The sequence below is a fragment of the Panthera onca genome, chromosome A3 (assembly GCF_046562875.1).
Source record: "Panthera onca isolate mPanOnc1 chromosome A3, mPanOnc1 haplotype 2, whole genome shotgun sequence".
Lineage (NCBI taxonomy): Eukaryota > Metazoa > Chordata > Mammalia > Carnivora > Felidae > Panthera > Panthera onca.
The window spans coordinates 101739661-101759316 of NC_138341.1; the positions used below are offsets into that span (position 1 = coordinate 101739661).

The window sequence follows — 19656 nt, forward strand, 5'->3', positions numbered from 1 at the left end:
GAGTTACAGGACAAGCTCTGGAACCTGACTGCTTGGGTTCAAATCCTGGCTCTGCCACTTACTGATGTGTGACCATCGGCAAGTTACTAAATCTCTCTGGGTTTTACTTTTCTTCTCTGAAAAATGAGATAATAGTAATGCTAACTTCAGGGTCATTATGAAAATTAAATGAGTTAATATATATGTAGTACCTAGGGGGCACCTGGGTAGCTCAGTCAGTTTAAGTGTCTAACTCTTGATTTCGGCTCAGGTCATGATCTCACGGTCTGTGAGACCGCATAGGGCTCTGGGCTGACAGCACAGAGCCTGTTGGGGTTCTCTCTCTCTCTCTTTCTGCACCCCCCCAAAAATAAATGAAAAAAATTTAAAAAATCCTTAAAGATGTGCTTGGGTGGCTCATTAACCAACCAAAACATGGTTGAATAACAAGGATTTGGACCCAAATGGCCTGGCTCTGGAATCCCCACCCTTAGCACCACACTACAATACTTCTCCAGACCAGAGGGGCTGGCCTGGCATGCAGTGAGGCGGGCAGGGGAGCACAGAGACTACCACCTTCACTTGTACTTCACTGTGGTACTTTCCCTGATCCACAGATTGCTCCTTTTTGGGGGGAGGTGGGAAGAATCCCTAATATACTCAAGTGTCAACAGCACTAAACTACAGACCGAATCACATCAGTCTCAAAATTCTTTGGGGCTATTGCTCTTGTTTCTCCAAGGGGAGTGAGACCCCCTTGAGAGCAGGGATGGATTAAACACTCTTCTAAAGTCCAGAATGGTGGGTACCTAGCAGGGGCCTGGTAAATACTGATGATCTAATGAAAAGAAGAGGGGTTTTAGGGACTGAGGAAGGATGAGGAGGGTCCCTGAAGTATATAGGGTATATAGAGGGTAACTAAGCTGTATGCTTAGGAATAAGAATAGAAACATTCTCTTCGTTTTGGGGCATCACTGACAAAGATCAGACAAAGAAACAAAACAAAGCTTTCTCGCGTCCCTAAAGGGCTCTTCTCAATGTCCTCAGCCCCTAATTTTCCTTTCCAAATTGGGAAATTTCATAAAGCCAAGGTCATGTGCATTCTTAGTTTGAATAAATGCCTCATCAAAGCAGTTATCATTCCCTTTTAACATTAAGACTGTCTTGCCCACCATCTTATTTCTTTTAGACTGGGTCCCCTTTCTCTGAAGGTCTTAGTTTGTGGACAGCGCTAGTTTTCTTGTGTGGTTCAGAAAGTGGGGCTCTTTAAGTAACTTCTGCTGAGCATCAAGGAAGGTCTTGATGCCTGGTTTCTGGTTCCCTCTTCTCATTCCCCCACTGGGCGCCAGGAGCCATGAATTAAGAGTTTGCTTTGGTCTTTTCAAGGAAAGTCTGGGTTATGTCTTCCTTCAGGGTGGGTTAGAGGTCTCCTCCTACCAAGGTTTCCAAGTCTTTTTTGTAAGTTCAAAACCCTGATTATTTTCTCTACCCATAGGCCTGGAGTTCAAGGGCAAGGGTAGTTTGCTGAGGAAGTCAGACAGGAGGCTCTTAGAATAAACATCTCGGTGTTCATACCATGACCCCCATTTACTTCAAAGGGCTGTTAAATATAGCCGGGGCTGAGCAGACAGGGCAGAGCTAGCTTCTGCAAGAGGCCTGCCTTTGTCTGGCACACAGGCTTCTGGGGCTAACGCTCACCCCAAACTTGGCTGCCCTGTCAGACTTCCCTCCTCCAGAATTCTAGTCCTGCCGTCGATCAATCATTAAGGCTACCTTTTCTTCACTTGCTTGCAATCTTCTCAGCCTATGGAGACTATGAAAGCCAGTGGTTAGCAGCAGGCATGCAAGGGGACTCGGGATCCATGCCTGAGACATATTTGGACCCCTCAAAATCAGGGTCTTCAGTGTTGACCACACCTCCTTAGCAACTGGATCGACACACACATTAAAAAACAAAAATAAGAAACCTAGCCCCATCAGCTCAGGCTCTAACAGGTGGAGAGAAGTCATTATCTGATACTTCACCTCAAAGGTCTTGAAAGGACAGAATGTTCCAAGTTGGGTTGCTCATAGATCATCTACAGCAGTTCTAAACTCAAAGTGAACAAAATAGCAAAATCTTGCTGGCTCTGGAGAGACCATTTGGGCGGTCTCCCTAAAGTGGGGAGAGAAGGTCGAGGCCAGGGCAGTAAATTACAACAAGCAGAGATGAATTTGTCGGACGTTCTGTGACAGCAAGCCTGAGGCCAAGACAGAATCTTTACTCTCAGTGATACTATCTTAGCACCAAATCATTTTTTTCTCCCCTTGTTTCCAAACACTTTTCTTTCTGTGACATGTCTGGTGGCTAACAAAGACTGTAGTCCTGACTTTGATCAACTCCACAAAGACTTCTAGAGCCTCCTAGAAACTGCTATTAGGAATGTAGTCTCTCTACTTTTAACCCTAACACTGACATTTAAAAAGAGAGCCAGACAGTTGTACCTTTTTCTAGATATTTTGACCCACGTAATTATTTTCAAATCTCAAGATTCACTAAGAACCCCATGAACATAGTGAAATTGAAATTATTAGGGTTTCAGAAAAATGTAAAGTTCTAGTGTGTGCATTTTAACATTTTTAGGGGTAAATTTTGTTGCTTTTGTACTCAAAGGTTAGAATCCTGGATATTTTGCAGTACACCCCCAAACTGAAGTATACACTGCAAAATATCTGGGAGAAAATATGATTAAACTCTGAAAACTCTTCTAATTATTTAAATAGGTAAGTGGAAAGATTTCTTTCAAATTAAAACTGTTAGCATTTGTCCAATCCTATGACCTATCAATTAAAAATCCTAATTCAAAACCAAAGTGAAAATTTTTTTTTGCAAAAATAATCCAAAATCCAGAGGATTGAAAACCATGAGTTAAATGGAAACCACACGTAATTTAAAATTAATATGACTTGGGGCACCTGGGTGGCTCAGTTGATTAAGCACCGGATTATTATTTTTTTTAAATTTTTTAACGTTTTATTTTATTTTTTTTGAAACACAGAGAGACAGAGCATGAACGGGGGAGGGTCAGAGAGAGGGAGACACAGAATCTGAAACAGGCTCCAGGCTCTGAGCTGTCAGTACAGAGCCCGACACGGGGCTCGAACTCACGGACGGTGAGATCATGACCTCACGGACTGTGAGATCATGACCCGAGCTAAGGTCGGCCACTTAACCAACTGAGCCACCCAGGCGCCCCAAGCATCGGATTATTGATTTCAGTATAGGTCGTGGTCTCACAGTTCCTGGGATCGGTTGGTGGGATCCAGCCCCACATCCTGTCTGAATCCCCTGGTTGAGATTCTCTCTGCCCCTCCCCTGCTCATGCATGTATGCTCTCTCTCAAAAATAAATAAATAAATAAACAAACATTAAAAAAAATAAAATTAACATAACTAAAAAAAAACAAAAACTAAAGGTACAGACAAGCAGATACCAAAATTCCATGAACTCTTAGGCATATCAGGTTGGAAGGAAACCAGTTTATCTGAGTTTATCACAGACTCACCAAAACCATTCCAGACAGGTGTGTATTTGACTGATTTTGAACTCATCAGGGAATGGCATATATAAACACTTTCTCAAGTGGCCTCCACGTCTTGGAAACTGCCCTATGTTTTCTAGGTTTTGCATCTTGCTCATTTAGGGCGGTAAGTCTCTGTAGGGACTAATGGACCTCTGCCAAACACGCTCTAATTCTTGCTGCCATCTAGTGGTAAATTCAGAGACTACAGTGTATAGTGTGGAGCGGGAGAAGACCTGGAGAAGACCTTTCCTCTGGAAAGGAAATGGGTGGGGGAAGGATGATGCCGTTCTCTGGATCCACGCGCGCAGAGAATGAGTATTTTAAAGAGCAAGGAAATGAACATTTTTCTGCATTGCAATTAATACAAATGATAATTTTCCACAATTGCCCAGTGTCTGTCCCAAATGAATACGAGTTACATAGATAAGAACAAATACACTTTTAAAACAGTCCTCCTGACTTTAGGATGGAGAGTAAGAGAGAACCGAGTGAGCTGGACCTGACTTCAGGCCAGTCAGGGGTCTTTGTTTAAAGCAGTTATCAGATGAAGGAACTCCAGGGGGAAAATGTGACATCTACCAAATTTGACAACATTTCAAGGATATGCTTGCTTCAGTTTATTCAGGTGCCCTTGGTTCAGGAAACATAGTTACGCTTGGTTAAAAATTTTGTAGCTCGGAACTGCTGCTAAAGTAATCACAAAACCACAAGCTCACAAAGCAATGTAACCCGGATAAGGGACCTCCTAAATTTGAGACCCTCTGATCCCCTTGCTTCGACAGTTGAGAAGGGAACGTTTAACCTTTCACCAGATTTAGCTAAATTTTGTAGATCCTAGGCATTCCCTATGTTTTTAGCATTACCAAACTAATTCCCAAAGGCCAGTGGAGGGAGGATGGAAAACGATGCTTTGAGCTTAGAAGAAAGTAATGCTTATTGAAGGGTCAAGACCACTGAATACTCTGAACATTTGAAGCATTTGTGCATCTCATGGCAAGGTAAGGGACCACAGTGAAATCTGTTGTTTTAAATCATGGGCTTTCAGTGAATAGACTGTATTCTGCTACAATCCCTAATTTGTCTAACTGGTTTACCAGGAGTCTGAACTCTTGTGTGTAAGTAATGAGTAAGGAATTGGGAATTTTGGAGAAACTGTTGATGCCACCTGCATGCACTGGTTTTGGGCCCAGTGTGCCTCCTCAGTGAAGCCAACATCACTGTCATAAGTCACTTTGGGACAGGTGTAGGCCTGAATGAGACAGCTATCAGGACTTGGATAAAGGGCAGGCAACAGGCTTCTTTATCAATCAAATCCTCTCTTTAATTTCTTTTATTTTTTATTATTTTTTAAAAGTTTATTTATTTTGAGAAAGAGAGAGCAAGTGAACATGAGTTGGGGAGAGGGGCAGATTGTGGGGGACAGGGAGAGAGAGGGAATCTTCAGTAGGCTCCATGCGCAGCACAGAGACTACATGGGGCTCCATCCTACAAACAATGAGATCATGACCTGAGCCCAAACCAAGAATCGGATGCTTAACCTACTGAGCCACCCTGGCACCCCTCTGTTTAATTTCTTTTAAACATTTATTGGTTTATATTGGCAATCCCCTTGATGATATTGGCCCTAAAACAACAGGGATAACACTCAATAGTCCGATTCCATCAGGTGAGAATTTTAAATCATGTAGATAAGATATTAGAGGGGCATCTGGCTGGCTCAGTAGGCATAGCATGTGACTCTTGATCTTAGGGTCATGATTTCGAGCCCAACATTGGGGATAGAGATTACTTAAAATAAATAAATAAATAAATAAATAAATAAATAAATAAATAAATAAAATCTTCACAAAGAAGATATTAGAGGGTGACACAATTTGATGTATGGCTTATCCAAAATGTGGGATAGAATTATTTTGCAGAGAAAATCTCTTGAAAAGGCATTTCTGATCTTACTATGGCTTTGGTTAAAACTCTTAAAACCCAGAACTTGTAGCACAGGGTCAACCTCATTAATAATCTGACCTTTGCCCACTGTTGCTATTACCTGTTTTATGTTTTTCATGCTACAAAAACCAAACTACTTCTTATTCTGTAACATTCCCTTATCAATTTCTGTGGTTTGCTATACATTATTCCCTCTTTTTGAAAGATACCTTCCCTATCATTTGTCTACAAGACTGGTATTTATTCTAAGACTCCTTAGATACTACCTTGCAGAGTGAACCATCCCTCTCCTTGTAGTAAGTCTCTGTCTGTGTATACTTCTGGTGTTGTCATTTTATTACAATGTGATTACTATTCACTATTAGACAGTGAATTCTTTGACATTCTGGGTCTACTTGGCTGTGAAGCCACTGTATCTGGGTTGCCATGATCTATTGAGGTGTGGTGAAGTGAACTGAAGTCCTCACAGAATCCAGAGAAGCCCTGCAGACTGTGTCCCCAGAGTGTTCAGGTTTTAAATAGACACAGGGAGTCCCTCTCTTACCTTCCTTCCAGCTATGTAACCTCCTGAGGCTCCAAAGCTTTTGGTGAATGTGCCCATAAACACATCAACATCTCGAGGGTCCAGTCCAAAGAATTCTACAACACCCCGGCCAGTTGGGCCCACGGACCCAATACTGTGAGCTTCGTCTATGTAGAGGTAAGCCTTGTATTTCTTCTTTAGAGCCACGATCTGGGGCAGATTCACGATGGAACCTTCCATGCTAGGGCATAAGGAGAAATGCTTGTCACTTGCGTACACTTTCTTGGGAAGCTCTGTGATGGTCTCCCTTCCAGTACTTCTCAGACAGCCTGCCCTGACACCAGTCAGCCATGACAGGGATATGCAATTCCTTTCTTCTTAAGGCATATTCTATTTTGCTAAGATAACTCTGTTAATCTTGTAAAGCTAACCTGGTATTATTTTATTGGTATAATTCACATTCTGTAGATTTAAGTGCTTTGAGTTGTTATAGCTAATTCCCAAGTAAACAACTAGCTCGCTGCATTGTTGATCAATTTATTTGTAAAGTCAACTAGTGTAACTAGACTGACCATTTTGGATTCTAGGTATTTTGCTAGTTTTAATTAAATTGCTCTATGGTAATCCATCTTTATCAGGTTGCTGCTCTCTGTTTGACCAGTTCTGTCTGACCTAAACTCAGTGCTTGAATTGCCAAAGATTAAAGGAAAGAATTAAAAACACACAGAAGAACTCTGCTTAAGACACATAGTATTAATAAAAGCACCATAGAAAGTTCTTAGGATCTCTTCTTCAGTGCTTATTGGAAATCAAGGGCTTATTTGAGGTATCTGGTAGTGTCCCATCTTTTTATTCCTTTAGGCCAATGGTTCTCATTCTTGAGTGAGCATCAGAATCCCCTGAATTATTTGTTAAAACACAGATTACTGCCTCCCTCCAACTCCCCACAGAGATCCTGATTTAGCAGATTTGGGGTGGGCTGAGAATTTGTATTTCTACCAAGCTCCCAGGAGATATCCTACCGCTGGTTGGGAACAACACTTTGAGAACCACTGCCATAGATGAACCCTTTTGTTTTAGTCCTAAGTGCTTAATTTTTCATGGTATCGTAAATTGCAAAATCACTTCAAGGTCCTCCAGCAAAGGGAAAAGTATGAAGTAAATAAATAAGTAAAATTCATATTTACATGGCACCTTTGGAACTCAGTGGATTGAAAAGAACTTTTGGCTTTAATCAGTTGTCAGAACACTTGGTGAGCTGTGTCTATACCACACACAGTTTTGACTGCACTGACAGGCGAGTTCTATGAAAACACACAGACTCTCACCCTCACCACACAAAGGAGCTTGTCAAACAACTCAAGCAACCCTTCAATTTAGTTCAAGAACTAATCGATTGATGCAAACAGAAAGTTGAGCTTCTCCCTTCTTCCTAATTAGTTTATTTATTAAATTTAATGCATTACAAAAATAAACTTAAGTGTCAGATCGATTCAGTCAAAACAGTCCAGCTGGTTGTGCAGTTGCCCAGGCCAAGTAGTGTTGGTCTGGAGGGAGTATAATGATCTTCAAGTGCAGGATTTGTACTTTTGGTTTCTTTAAAGGCCTTTCTTATTTAGAGCAGTTTTAAGGTCACATCAAAATCGAGCAGAAAGTACAGAGATTTCCCATGCACTCCCTGCCCCACATCTGCATAACTTTCCCCATTATCAACATCCCTCACCAGAGCAATGCCTTTGTTACAAATGAAACCTATGTTGACACATCATCACCACCCAAAGTCCAGAGTTAACATGAGGGTTGTCTCTTGGTGTTGTGCATTCTGTAAATTTGGACAAACGTATGAGGACATGTACCCATTCTTAGGATCTCTTACAGACTATCTTCACTGCCCCCCAAATCCACTGTGTTCTGCTTATTTGTTCCTCTCCCCACCCAACCCCTGGCAACTACTGATCTTTTCACTCTCTCCAGAGTTTTGCCTTATCCAGAATGCCATATAGTTGAAATCATGCACTGGGTAGACTTTTTAGATTGGCTTCTTTCACTTATTAATATGCATTTAGGTCTCTTCCATATCTTTTTATGGCTTGAGAGCTCATTTCATTTTTAGTGCCAAATAGCATTCCATTGTCTGGATGTAGCACAGTTAACTTATTCATCCTCTGACTTGAAGGACATTTTGGTTGCTTCCCAGTTTTGGCAATTATGAATAAAGATGCTATAAACATCCACTTCCAGGATTTTGTATGGACACATTTTCAACTCCTTTGGGTAAATACCAAGGAGCATGATTGCTGGATTGTATGGTAAGAATATGTTTCATTTTGTAAGAAACCACCAAACTGTCCTCCAAAGTGGCTGTACATATTGCATTCCCAGCACCAGTGTATAATAAGCCTTTCTGTTGTGGCACATACATCCTCGCCAGCATTTTACTGTTGTCATTTTTCCAGATTCTGGCCTCCTACCAGATGTGTAGCGGTATCTTGTTGCTTTAATTTACATTTCCCTGATGACATATGATGTGAAGCATCTTTTCATATGTGAATTTCCATGTATGTATCTTATTTGGTGAGGTGTCAGTTAAGGTCTTTTTAATCAGGTTGTTTGCTTTTTACTGGTGAGTGTTAAGAGTTCTTTGTGTATTTTAGATAACAGTCCTTTATCAGATCTATCTTTTGCAAATATTTTCTCCCAGTCTCTGGCTTGTCTTCCTGTTCTCGTGGCATGGTCTTCTGCAGAGCAGAAGTTGGTAATTTTAATGAAGCCAGTTTACTGCATTTGTATTTTTCACAAGGCCAGTCTGAATGGCTGTTTTCAGATTTTCATGAAATGGAAAACAAATACAGTCATTTTCTCTTATATAAGTTTGTAAGTTAATTCCAGTATTTTCTTAGATTAATTGCTTGTTCACATGGTTTGCATTGAGAGTAGAAGGTAAGGCCATCTGACTAAGCTTAGATTGTAGCCACACCACTTCCCAGCTGAGGACTTGGGCAACATACGTGATGTTCTTTGCTTCACGTAGAACAAGCATGATGATGGAACCCTGCTCATAAGGTCTTTTTAAGGAAGCCTAGAAATAATGCTTGTGAAGTGTCTGACACATAATGAGCGCTCGTTGAGTCATTCTTTTTCTTAGGAGGAGCTTAGGAGAAAATGGTTGCAGTGAGGCCCAACTCGAGAAATTGGGAGCCCTTGACAATACTCTGTGTCGAATCTTCTAGGAGAGAGGCATATGGGTGTCATACATAATAAATGGCTATATGCCCTCAAAATTCTAGAATCTACTTCTCATCTTTAACATGTTATAAGTTGGTAACACAACTATGCTAAAAACCTGCCATGTCACAAAGAGCCATTCTTTGTTCTGGAACCGAATTTGGCAGGAGCCAGAGTTAATGCTGAACAGTTTGCAGACACTCAAGGCAGCTAATTAGCTATCCTTCGCTGGGGCTGGTCTAGCTGATGTTAGGAGTCTGCCCACCTGGTTTATATTTCTTCCTCTAAGATTAATGACTCTACAATACTGCTGATTTCTGGAGTTAATGCAGGGCACACATGGGTCCTAGGGAGAACTCGGCTTTTATAAAGAGTTATATTCACCCGCACTAAGTTTTCATTTTCTCAGTGTGACCAAATTTGAATCGAACCTTTTCCTATAGTGGGATATTGAGATTGTGCATGCATAAAAAGGGCTATCTGTGTGATTCCTATAAATTGCCGTCAAAAAACACTGCCAAAAATGAAGTGTTTTATTTTTTCTTCCTGAATGGAAGGTTGTGTTTCAGAGACTTCAAAAAAAGAAAAACAACTAAAATACAACTGTAGGTAGAGATAATTCTACCCGTTCATTTGAAGCTCTGTGAAAGGACCTGAATTATTCTTAAACTAGCAAGCTAGTGAATAATTTCTTTATATCTTTTCTGTTACATAATGTATTAGCTAAGTGACAAGACTCTTTTTTGAAATCTCCCTCTCACCACCTTCTCCTCCACATATAAAGCATATTATCCATTGGCAGGATTGGGCATTAAACCACTGATTTGCCAACTTACATGGTGGAAAAATCTCCTTGGCGGGCCCAAAGCATAATCCAAGGAAGAAAAGAAGGTAAAGAGAGGAAAAGAAAGGAGCTAAGACTAATTAAAAATAAAGTACTTTCTTTTTCTTTTTTCTTTATTTGTTTAAACCATAGGTTAAAGTTCTTAATCCTTAAACTTACATTAATTTGGGCAGGAGAATGGCTTACGTCCTTAGAGGAAATGATATTCTGAGACTTAAACATTTGTTTACATATGTATTTTCTGGAAGGGCTAGTTATTATTTCTTAATACTTTTTATTTTGGAAGTTTGGGCTCTAGTTATACTAGATTATATCCCAGGTTATTTGGGACCCGCTGCCCTTCTCTAGTGTGTGTGTGTGTGTGTGTGTGTGTGTGTGTGTGTATACACACACACACATAAATATGTGTGTGTGTGTGTGTGTGTGTGTGTGTGTGTGTATATATATATATATATATATATATTCTTTATTTTCTCCTTTTTTTTTAATCTAAAGTAAGCCTCATGCCCAGCATGAAACCCAATGCGGGGCTTGAACTCATGACCCTGAGATCAAGACCTGAGCTAAGATCAAGAGTTGGACACTTAACTGACTGAGCCACTCAGGTGCCCCTTTAGTAGATTTTTTAATAGTTTTGAGATTTCTCAACCACAATGACTTTTCAGAGACACAAAACTAGAAGAGTCTGACTTTCGAACAATACTTAAAAGAAAGCAGATGAGAACACTAAAATACGATTGTACTTTTAAGCCCCAAATCATGAACTCATGGAACTTTATATTTCAAGTTTCAATCTCCCTATTTTACAGATGAAGAAACTGAACCCTAGGTAGGTAAATGGCGAAGGCCACATGGATGACTTCACATTTTCTGTGTTTACTTCGTTGGATGGGGACACGTGAATGGACTCCCTTGTTGATATGGGGACTCTGTCCCAGCAGGGCTGCCTGGTTTGAACCCTGGCTCTTTCTCATCTCAGCCATCTGCCTTGAGTCGAGTGTCTTCATCTTCACAGTGACATCAAAATACTGGGGGGACACCTGGGTGGCTCAGTCAGTTGAGTGTTTGACTTTGGCTCAGGTCATGTTCTCATGGTTCAGTTCATGAGTTCAAGCCCCACCTTGGGCTCTGTGCTGTCAGCACACAGCCCACTTCAGATCCTCTGTCCCCCTCTCTCTGACCCTTCCCCACTCGCGCTCTTTCAAAAATAAATAAACCTTTAAAAATAGATATAAAATGCTTTATAAAAAATGTACAGGGGAGGCTTACTCAAAATCACACATGGGGAGCAAGGAGTAAGCCCACGTGTTTAGTAAGTAGCAGACACATAATAAATGTGAGCTCCTTCCCCTGACATCCATTCTCCAGCTGGGTGAAGAGCAAACAGCTTCACTCTGTAGACACCTTACCGTTTTCCACGTTGCAACTTCCTCGACTGAAAATAAATTTAATGATGGAGACAGCTGCCCTTGTTGTGGGCTTACTGTGGGCTGGGCTTCTGCCAGGAACTGGTCCTATGATCTTATTTAATATTTACAAAAGAACCCTATGAAGGACACAGCGCTGTAGGTGACAACACTAGGATTTGAACCCAGGGCCTGTGCCTTCCTCCAAACCCTGGCTCCTCCATATTCTCTATATAGATAATGAGACTTAGATGGTTTATGGATGGTGGCATTATTATTGTCATTACTGTTAATTACTATAATTATCATTCTCATAACTGCTTTTGTGGAGTTTATGGACTTCTTAGACTTGGTATCTAGCTTTTCCTACCTTGATACCTGCCTGAAACTGTCTGATTTGGCTGAATGCTCTTTTTAGGAATTATGAAAAAAAATGGACTCATGGGAGGCTTTTGTGGTGGGGGGACTTTCCCCATGGTGGCAAACCATAGCAATAGATAAAAAAATATATATCTGGGAGTAAAACTTCAAAGGAAGCTTTGTGTTGATATCAACAAGGTATGTGTCTATAACACAACTCTAAAAAGTAGAAGTGTATTTGTGAACTGTTGATTCCTAACCCTGGCCCTTTGGAAAATCTTGTGGGAAATAATTTCATTTTTTGGTGATAGAAGCAAATGAGAATGCCCACTATGTGCCAGAACTCCAGTCTAGGCTAGCCTTGTTTTAAAAATGAGGAAACTGAGGCCCCAGGAGATATCGAGGCCTAAGAAGTGCCCTGCTTCCTAGCATTGAATGGGCCCTTTTAGCTCACAGCTTCATTTAAAGACAAGATTCTGTGCGGGTGAGATAAAAGAAAGCTCCTGTGAAGGGAGGTCCATGGAAAGTGGAGGTTTCATTGTATAAATAAATGTCAGGATGACTGAGCCACTATGGTAGATTGTCTCCAAAGACTGCCTGCAAGTCTCCCCATCCCTCCACACACAAGCCAATCCTCCCATTAAGAGGTGGGCTCTGGGGCATGTGGGTGGCTCAGTTGGTTAAGCGTCTGACTTCAGCTCAGGTCAGGACCTCGCAGTCTGTGAGTTTGAGCCCTGCGCTGAGCTCCGTGCTGACAGCTTAGAGCCTGGAGCCTGCTTCAGATTCTGTGTCTCCCTCTCTCTCTGCCCCTCCCCTATATACACTCTGTCTGTTTGTCTCTCTCTCTCTCTCAGAAATAAATAAACAAAAATAAATTAAAAAAAAAAAAAGAGGTGCTCTCTCTCTTCCCCTTGAATCTGAGCTGGCCTTTTGCCATACTTTGACCAACAGACCATGGAAGATTTGCTGTACTGGCTCTAGGCCTAGCCATTAAAAGGCAGCAGCTTCTGCTCTCATCCTCTTGGAAGACAGATGTTCCTTCCATGTTGTAAGGAAGTTCCACCTTGATTGCTCAGTGAGAAGAGCCTACATATGGAGAAGGCACTCCAGAGAAGAGAAGGGAACAAGGTACTTCAGTCAACCGCCAGTGCTGAGTGAGGTCATTTTCACATTCCAGATCCCAGTTGAACTCCCAGCTGAATGCAACCCCATGAATGACCCCAACCAGCACCACGTGGAGCAGAAAAACTGCCCAGTTGGTCCAGACAACCCACAGCGATGTGGGGAATACTAACTCATTGCTGTGTGTAAGCCGTTATGCTTCAAATGGCTTGTTACACAGTATGAGATAACAGAGCAGGCACCATTGCTAGTGAATCCCAGGTTGTGGTTTGGTGCCATGCCGGCGTGGAGCCAAAAGTCCACACCTGGCCCTCCTGCCCTCCTGAGACCATGGTGTGACATGGGCCCAGCCATTAACAAGCCTTGCTGCTGGAGTGGTTTCTCTATGTAACTGATGGGAATAGTTGACAGTGAAACGCTGGTGGTCCACTTAATTTCAGCCACGATCAAAGTACTTAAAACACAACTTTCCTTTAGTGGAGCTAAGCTTTGTTTATTTGCAGTTGGATTCGGTTAACTCTGGTTAAAGGAGACGCCTAATCTGCTCTCCCTCAGCTGGATCCATGCTCCTGCAAGCCCAGGCCTGAATGACAGGTGTTTAGATAAGGGCTCCCCTCCTAAGCTGGCAGCTGGCACAGATCACACAAGGGAGCAAGACCTGTGCCTGAGGTTATGACAGCCCAGAGTCCATAGGAGATGACTTCCCAAAAGTAGCAAGTTCAAGGCCAGTGAGTAAATTATTAATTAAATTGAATTTTTTTTAAATTTTTTTAAATGTTTATTTTGGTTTTTTTTGAGAGAGAGAGAGAGAGAGAGAGAGAGCAAGCAGGGGAGGGGCAGAGAGAGAAGGAGACACAGAATCTGAAGCAGGCTCCAGACTCTGAGCTCTCAGCACAGAGCCTGACATGGGGCTCAAACTCACAAACCGTGAGGTGATGACCTGAGCCAAAGTCGGATGCTTAACTGACTGAGCCACCCAGGAGCCCCTAAATTGAATTATTAATTGAATTAATCCATAGCAGGGTATCTCAGCCTCAGCACTGTTGATATTTTGAGCAGGGTAATCCTCTGTTGTAAGGGCCTACCTTGCGCACTGTAGGATGTCTAGCAACATCCCTCGCCTCTGCCCACTAGATGCCAGTAGTACTAAAGTTGCGACAACTGACAATTGCCAAGTGTGTCCAGAGTAGAGGTGGGTTGCGGGGAAGAAATCACCTTGGTTGAGAATGCTGCTCTAGGGTGATTGCAAAGACTTCACAAAGAAGACACAGTCTGGGGGCTGACCTGAGGAGGTACTGCATACATTGGGTTACTGAAAATGTGAAATACCAGCTTTGCAACCCCACAGATGCACTGGGAACACCCAGAACACCAACCCCTGGGGCAGTAAGGACTAGAGAAAAAACAAAATGATATCTGGCTTTTTATTGTTGCTGTTGCTGTTATTATTATTATTATTATTATTATTATTTTACATTTAGTAGAAAGTACTTCTTTTTTTCCAAAAGGGATGAAGACACATTTCTTCTGCTGCTGGTTTATCTATTCATGGAACAGAAATGATGTGCACTCTGGCTGAGTGAAAAGCTCTATCAGATCTCAAGTTTCCTTTGCAAACACACTTCTCCTTGCAGGGAAGTTAAGCTCTCATTCCCTTCTGTTTAATATTGTTCACTTTTCTGTAATTACAAGAAACGTCTCCCTTGATTCTTTCAACATTACGATTGTTTGAGAGCTGATTTAGGAGTGAGCACTCTGGGATAATGTTTCTTTGACTCAGGGACTTGGGCATTCAACAGAAGGGTTGGGAGGCACCCTTCATTTTAGTGTCAGTAACCAGTTCGGACAGAGAATGAAGCAAATCCCACCACCATGTTCCTCATAAAAGTGCAGCTCTCAGTGGCTTAGTGGGTGTTTTGTCCACTTAGCTTCAAAGTGGTGGGAAATGGAGCATACCTTCAGATGCTGAGTCCAGCCGCTCCCAGCTTTGGATCAGGAATTGCCCTTGAGGTTAGTCTTACCTTGTGGAAGATGTGCAGGGTTTTTGTATTCTAATGCCAACAACTGGCCAAGTTCAGCAAGCCACTGGAGTTTGTGTGTACTGTCTAGTTAGAAGCATCTGGGTACGTAGCAGCCATATCTACTATAGCCATAGAAGGCAAGAAGCATTCTGATGTTGAATAACCCAGCCAGCAAAAGCCTTTGAAGTTGTGGGCCAGTGAAAGGTAGTGGAAAGAATTATTGCAATACCCTCTAAGGGCATTTCTGAGGACACCTTCACAAGCATCCAGCCTCCAAGGTATTCTGCCATATGTACAGACATTGAAAAGATAGGTGACCCAAGGCTGACAGCTCACATTGGTAGCTCTGGCTCAGGTCTCTCCATAATACCTAATACCTAACTCATTTTTCCATTTAGCTAGGAGAGGTCAGCCTTTCCTCATTTGTTAGCTTGCTACAGGCCCCACTGTGTGCAAACATCTCAGGTGATTTACATACCTGTAGATGCCCTCAACTAGGATGAGAATCTTCTTCCAAGCTCTGCGGATTCGAGGCTGGCCATAGATTACAGCATCTCTCAGGAGCTTCTCTAGGCTTTGCATGTCTTTAAATAATACCAAAAAAGAAAGTGAGTCATGACAGGGTTTGATTTTTCCTCCCCCATTTTCTTTTTTGAGAAGGCATCAGGTTTCGTTCTTCTTTTTTTTGTTTATTATTTTTGAGATAGAGAGAGATATAGAGCATGCTGGGAAGGGGCAGAGAGAGAGGGAGTCACAGACTCGGAAGCAGGCTCCCGGCTCTGAGCTGTCAGCACAGAGCCTGATGCGGGGCTCGAACTCATAGACCACAAGTTGGACGCTCAACCGACTGAGCCACCCAGGCACCCCAAGAGAAGGCATCAGGCTTCTTAGGCTCAGGCTTAGACCTGAACTTTTTCAGAGAGCCAGATCAGAATCAGAGAACACCTGGGGTGGAGGGAGGGAGAGGCTTATACTTTAGTACAATTTAACTCTGACAAGATGAGTAGTCAGGTTTATATAGTAGGCAGAATCACCTCACCCCCACCCCCTGCTGGAGGCACATGGTTTTATAGGCTCTTTTTCTTTTGAGAGAGAGAGAGAGAGAGAGCACACGAGCAGGGGAGGGGCAGAGGGAGAAGGAGAGAGAAAGAATCCCAAGCAAGCTCTGCACTGCCAGTGCAGAACCCACTGTGGGTCTCGAACCCACGAACTGTGAGATCATGACCCGAGCCAAAGTCAAAAGCCAGACGCTTAACCAGCTAAGCCATCCAGGCACCCTGGTTTCATAAACTCTTAAAGGGCTCTCCTCTCCTGCTTCGGCAGAGATTGGAGATTCTCCATTAAGTGCATCCTGTGGGCTTCAGCTTTGATACCAGGTTAAAATGAACTTGGAGGTATATCATTAACTGATACTCACCAGTTGTGTAGCCATGAGCATATGAGAGTTTAGCTGAGTTAGTACAGAGTGGTGGCATTGCTGGCAGGTGTCTCACTTCCTACACTTTGAGACCTGACTTTCGACATCCCCCACTCCAAACTTTAAGGCATGGGAAAAATTAACCCTCCTTTGAAAATTATTTGGAAGCATCTGGATACATTAATAAGTGCTCACAATTATTAAGCCCTATCTGGATTCCAGCCTTCCTTCTAAGCATATTCTTTGTAATGACTTGTCTAATCCTAAACATGACCCTAAGGGGAGGTACCTTCATTTTATGTTTCAGGAAACCAGGGCACATATAGGTCTGGTAAATTGCCTGAAGTTTATGATCACAACCAGCATAGCCAGGATCTGAACCTATGCAGTCTGGTACCATGACATGCATTCGGAACCACTACCTTAGTTGAGAGCTCTTGTTCCTTCTTCTCAAACTACTCCATGGTCATGTTGAACAAAGAAGGATGGATGTCTGGTGGATTATTCTTGTTAACTTGTGATGTCAAATATAATTCACAGTGACTTTTCATTTATCTGCAACCAGATGTAGATGATTGGACTTAGGCTGAGTGATTATTGGGGAAGGTTGGTCTACCATTCCAGCTGTAGGGGTGTGTGTGTGTGTGTGTGTGTGTGTGTGTGTGTGTGTGTTTAACTTGCAAAGCCCAGAGAGAGAGAAAAGGCAGAGGCTTATGTGCAAGTTTTTTAGATTCATTATATTTTTACCACATTTCTTTGTACCTTCAGAACTCTCCCTTTTTGAGAATCTGAAACCAAAATACGTTAGGTCTATAATCTGATTTCAGTTTGAAAAGTTGGAGATGCTACTGAACAGCTGACCTGACTGTTATGTAATGTTCATCAGGCATTAGAGATTCCACTAAAAAATGCTCACAGGAGGGCTTCCTGGGTGGCTCAGTTGGTTAAGCAACTGATTTTGGCTCAGGTCATGACCTCAATGTTCATGAGTTCGGGCCCCGTGTCGGGCTCTATGCTGACGGCTCAGAGCCTGGAGCCTGCTTCAGATTCTGTGTCTCTGTCTGTCTCTGCCCCTCCCCTGCTCTCTGTCTGTCGCTCTTTCAAAAAATAAATAATAAACATTAATTTTTTAAAAAATGCTCACAGGAAAAACCTAGCAGATCTAAATCTAAGACGGTACAGTCAATATTGGTTTTAGCCACTGCATCAAGAAGCAATATACCAAAGAAGCGACATTCAGTGGATTGTCACTGGTCTAGGCTTAAGTTGGCTGAGGTTCTTCCTTTCAGTGGAGATCCCTGAAACTTTATTTTTAGTCCCAATCTGTGGTGGAATCTGTTTTAGGATTTCCTTACAGCTCTAGTACCAGCACACAATATTAGCACAAAATCAATGTTTGATTATGGAAAGGAATGTAGACCAGGAAAAAGGAAGGAGAATACCACTTTAAGATCTAAATAGAAATTATGAAAAAGGATAATTGCCTCATTTCTTCAATAACATTTCTTTAAAAAATTTTTTTAAATATTTATTTATTTTTGACAGAGTGCAAGCGGGGGAGGGGCAGAGAGAGAGGGAGACACAGAATCCAAAGCAGGCTCCCGGCTCTGAGCTGTCAGCACAGAGCCTGATGCGGGGCTTGAACCCATGAACCATGAGATCATGACCTGAGCTGAAGTCACTTAACCGACTGAGCCACCCAGGCGCCCCTCTGCAGTATTTCTTACATTAACTGTGTTTTGGTTTTGAAGACAGGCAGACATCTTGTGTCTTCACAGATGTAGTGTTTTACTGACACTACATCATTACCCACTAGATGGCAGCCAAGGAAACAGAAAGCAGCTTTCTTATTTTGAGAATTTCTGGGACAGTAAACCTTTGCCTGTATGGACATTTTGCTTTAGGCTGAGTTCCTAAGATGTTGAAGGAACCCGCGTGATTGAGATATACAGCTCCTTTTTCTATAATCTACTGCAGGCCTGTTAGTCTCTGAATGAAATAAAGAAATGACGAATGTAAGATTTCTGTAGAGTGTTTTCCTTCTGGGAAGTGGAATTTATAATTTTTTGGTACAGAAATGACACATGATGAGGGTGGTTCCAATGCCATAATAATAAAAACAAACCCAGTGAACCAAATTAGCAGTCACTTAAAAAGTGAATATTCTAAGATGTTGAAAAACCTGTATATGCAGACATTATTCTACTTTTTATGCAATCAACTAGGTCACATACATATTATAGGTTTAGTCTGGGATTAGGTTTAAAATGGACACCACTAAAGAACATAGAAGATTCTCTCCATTCTTGTATTAACAAGCTGGACAGAGAACAAGACTTTAAATGGCCACGATGTGTTTCATGCATTTTGCAGATGGAAACAAGAGGAATCCCAGTCCCTTCCATGGCAGGGAACTCATCCTGTTCCACTTGAACAGAGAGTTACCTGGGGATTGTCTTTGGTGAAGCTTCAGAAAACCCGTGGGGTCCACACACTGGGATTCTTGAGCAGAGGGGGAATCAATCAGTCTTATTTCCCCTTGTGAAGCAGAAACTCATTGACCTCTTAGAATCACAGAAGCTGCACAGAGAAAGGGATAACTTCACTCAGTGCGGGATTCTGGACTTACATTAGTGTCTGGTAGCTTCTCTTTGGTTCTTAGGGTCTGGCTGTATAATGCTACAGCATGTGGGGTACAGCTCTGTAGGATTCAGGGGTTTGTGGTTTATGTTCTGCAGGCCTTGTGAGAGTCTACTGTTTCAACAAGCCACATGCTAACATTTTTAAATAATGTTGCTTATTAAAGCACTTATATTTGCATGATGTTAATCCTCATGACACCTCTAAGAAGTAGGAAAGAATAGTTAGGTTTTTGTTTTTTGTTTCTTTTTTTTTTTTAAGTTTATTTATTTATTTTGAGAGAGAGAGCAGGGGAGGGACAGAGAGAGGGGGAGAGAGAGAATCCCAAGCAGGCTCTGGACTGTCAGCACGGAACCTGATGTGGGGCTTGAACTGTGAGATCATGACCTGAGCTGAAATTAAGAGTCAGATGCTTTACTGACTGAACCACCAGGTTTATAAAACCAACAACAACCAAAAACCAAATGCAAATAAATCAGTTTGATATATAAAGAAAATACTGAGATATAGATATTAAAATAAAAGAATAAATTTGATGCTATCAAGGGGCACATACATAGCACTACTGTATAATATCTTTCTAATCTTATGACACGCTTTCTAATCTTATCA

The 19656-nt window shown here is 41.9% G+C and overlaps 1 protein-coding gene across 1 annotated transcript in view; it reads right to left on the reverse strand.

Annotated features, from left to right (window-relative positions):
- Positions 1-19656, reverse strand: part of SPTLC3 (serine palmitoyltransferase long chain base subunit 3) — a 130515-nt gene that overhangs the window by 36953 nt on the left and 73906 nt on the right. The window contains exons 7-8 of the mRNA XM_060611913.2: positions 15466-15571; positions 6031-6250 (exon numbers count right to left, since the gene is read on the reverse strand). Of these exons, the coding sequence (XP_060467896.1) occupies positions 6031-6250; positions 15466-15571 (326 nt within the window). The remainder of the gene's footprint in view (positions 1-6030; positions 6251-15465; positions 15572-19656) is intronic.